A 3,213-nucleotide genomic window follows, 5' to 3' on the forward strand; every position below is an offset into this window, starting at 1 on the left:
AAAGGCTTTTATGAACCAGAATTTCTTATTTCCTTACAAAGGAAAAATATACCCTATTAGTATACCAGCTCTTCTTCCTGCTCTGTTCTCTGCTGTGTTGCATCGAGCCGTCAGTCTCAAAGTCATCTAAAGTCACAGTTGGATGACAGACGTGTCAGAAGATCTTAAAGCCCTTGAGCAGGGTGAGTGTGGCAGCCCTCCGTTTGCTCTGAGCTCTGGATGCCTTCACCGTGACCAGCTTGGCGGTGGCAGGCGTCGGCAGCTCCTTGTAGCATAGAGTGGAGAAGGAGTGGACACCCAGCAAAGCTTTGTCCTCGCTGACGTAGGCAGCATTGAGCAAGTTGCTGTGCTCTCCACTTCGCTTGGCCCTCCGGACTGCCTCGTGGAAGATGTGCTGCACAGACAGGAAGTCCCAACAGGCAGACACCTCAAAGAAGGAGCAGTCAAAGCGAGTCGCCACAGCCTCACCATCACTCTGACTCACCTGCCTGAAAGGACAAATCAGCCTTTAGACCAGGGGTGGGCAATCCTGGTCCTCGAGGGCCGGTGTCCTGCAACTCTTTGATGTCTCCCTGGTCCAACACACTTGAATCCAACAGCTGAATCACCTCCTAAGTGCAGTCAAGTTCTCCAGAGTCCTGCTAACAACCTCATTATTTGACTCAGGTGTGTTGAAGTAGATACACATCTAAAAGTTGCAGGAGACCGGCCCTCGAGGCCTGGAGTTGCCCACCACTGCTTTAGACATTTGTTTTGAGTTCATTTTTTTGTTTCTTCTTCTTTTACAAGCTGATCGTTCAGATGTCTTTGTGCAGCTGAACGATCAGCTGCATGCAGCTGAAGCTGATGAAGCTGATCATCAGCTTCAGCTGACTTCACGTGGTGGCTGACCGGGTATTTATACAAATTTACATATTTATTTATGGAGGCGACAGGGCGGACCAGCAGCTGTGCTCAATTTCCCGCAAATTGGTATCCACAAAGGAAAGATGCGCAGCCACGTGTGTGCGCACGGCTTTATACGTTTTAAGGTTAATTAAACCTTTTAAACCTTTAAACACATAACCTTTAATTCTTCATTGTCTGACAGAAGATCAGACTTTGTTTTTACAACATCAACTAAAGATGCACCAATCCCTTATTAATATCAATTCAGCTGTTTTTCTGTATTGGATTGATATCTGCTGACACTAAGCCTCAGACATTTGTATCCGTACCAGAAGTGAAAAAAGTGGATCACTGCATCTCTAACCTTCACCTGATGTTTCTTGAGAAATCAGCTTTGGTCATCTAACTCTCAGAGAGACAATCATCTCTCTCTGAGCATTTCAGCCACACTTTTGTGTGTGCTGTTTGCACAATTACACAGTAAAAAAATTACCAACAAGATTTTGGTTTATTTTGTCTGAAAACCAAGAGCAGACATTTTCTGCATTTACTTTTTCCCAGTGGGTTTCTTGAGATAATGAATGAATCTCAAGAAAACAAAGTTTGTTTTGTTTTCTTGAGCTCTACTTCTATGTTTCTTTGATTTCCTGCACAGGTTTTCTGTGAAGAACTGTAATACATTACAGATCAACACATTTATCTCTGCAGTGTACCGTTATATTGCCAAAATCCTCTAGGTTTATCTCAGGCAGTGTTCAAAGCTGTTTCCATGTTACTTACTGGACCACCATGTAACGAAAGAACTGTTATCTTAATGTAGCCACTGTTACAAAGAAATAACTTTCGCATCAGTTATTGAAATATTATGTACATAAGGTGTTCAACATAGACCCCCAACAGTAAAATGCTAGCACAAACTTCAGCTCTATGGAGCCTGAAGACTGAGCTTTCTTCTTGCAGACCCATATAACACAAATCAAACAACCTGCCAGGTATAAAAAAGACCCACAGAAAGATTACATGCCTGTATCTGTCCATGTCCAGCTTGTTGCCCACCAGGATGATGGGAGTCTGGGAGCTGAAGGTGTTCTTATGGATGGAGAGAGTCTGCAGGTACAGCTGGCAGCCTTTAAAACTCTCCATGCTGTTGATGCTGTAGACCACCAGGAAGGCATTGGCCCATGACAGATAGCGCTCACAATTCACTGGACCCTCCTACACACACATACATGCACACACACACATTCATGACAATTTATCTTTTCACCATTAAGCCAAAACTGTTTTTTTCCACTCGAATAAATAAACAGCTGGGAATGACTTCAGGGATTAATTCCTTTGAACTTGGCTGAAGTGGCACAATATTCATGAAATGATTCATAACAATTTGTTTTGCAAGCTGGAAAATTGTTAAATTTGCTAATAATTTTGGTTATTACTGGCAAGAAGATGATATTGTTGTATTTCTCTTTATTCAATATGTTGAAACACTAAAGGAACGTGCTAACAAGGTCACAAACATCATCTGTTACACCAGCTTAGTATGATAAAAACTTCCAGAAGTGCTAATAAATACTTAACACATGCAATTTTCACATTATAGACCATCATGGGAAAACATGACGTCAATAAATTGGCTGCAGTCATATGGTGGCACTGAAATGAAAGTATTGTTTACAAGAATTTCAGATCAGCATTACATTTACTCCTAAAACAAATCCTCCTCCGCGTGGCTTTCAGATGATCTGGGGCCTCATACATAAAACGTGCGTGCGCACAAAAAAGGTGCGGTCCCATATTTTAGGCAAAAGTCGACATGTAAATTAACTTTGCGTCAAGGTTTGCGTAAATATACGCACATTTTTTGGCTGGCATAAAAATGTGCGGCAGCCACGCAAACATTTTCTGTGGACAATATCAAACTACAAAGCGTCAAAACTCACCTAAATACACTTAAGTCTGACTGCATTCGGTGTTATTTAAACCAAGCACCAAACCGATGTTTTTCATGATTTTAATATTTTATTGTTTAAAGGTAAATGATGAAACTGAACCGCATTTATCCTCAGACAATTAGCTAACACACACACACAAAATAAATAAAATAAAAATAGAAGTATGTGAAAACCTCGCTCGAATGTAAATAGTACTTTTCCTCAGTTTTTGTCTCATAAAGATGTAACACATTGGTCTGTGAGCCGAAGCGCATGAATTGTATCTGTGGGATAATTTCATTCTCACTAAAAAAAGAAAACGGGGTTGGATCAGCAGATCAACTCAATCCTGCTGATTAAAAATAATCAACAGGTTTGATTATTTTTAATC

General features: G+C 41.0%; 1 protein-coding gene across 3 annotated transcripts in view; it reads right to left on the reverse strand.

The window, feature by feature from the left end:
- rasl12 (RAS-like, family 12) overlaps positions 1-3,213 on the reverse strand; it is a 10,795-nt gene continuing 7,582 nt past the window's right edge. For 2 of the 3 annotated variants that reach the window (XM_016679761.1, XM_007568208.2), the window contains exons 4-5: positions 1,913-2,103; positions 1-488 (exon numbers count right to left, since the gene is read on the reverse strand). In XM_016679761.1, the coding sequence (XP_016535247.1) occupies positions 155-488; positions 1,913-2,103 (525 nt within the window). In that variant the 3' untranslated portion in view covers positions 1-154. Of the gene's footprint in view, positions 489-1,908; positions 2,104-3,213 lie in introns of all 3 variants that reach the window. The other variant, XM_016679762.1, reaches the window with a different exon arrangement.

Source organism: Poecilia formosa, unplaced genomic scaffold (assembly GCF_000485575.1).
Source record: "Poecilia formosa unplaced genomic scaffold, Poecilia_formosa-5.1.2 Scaffold219, whole genome shotgun sequence".
In the NCBI taxonomy this organism is placed as follows: Eukaryota; Metazoa; Chordata; class Actinopteri; order Cyprinodontiformes; family Poeciliidae; genus Poecilia; species Poecilia formosa.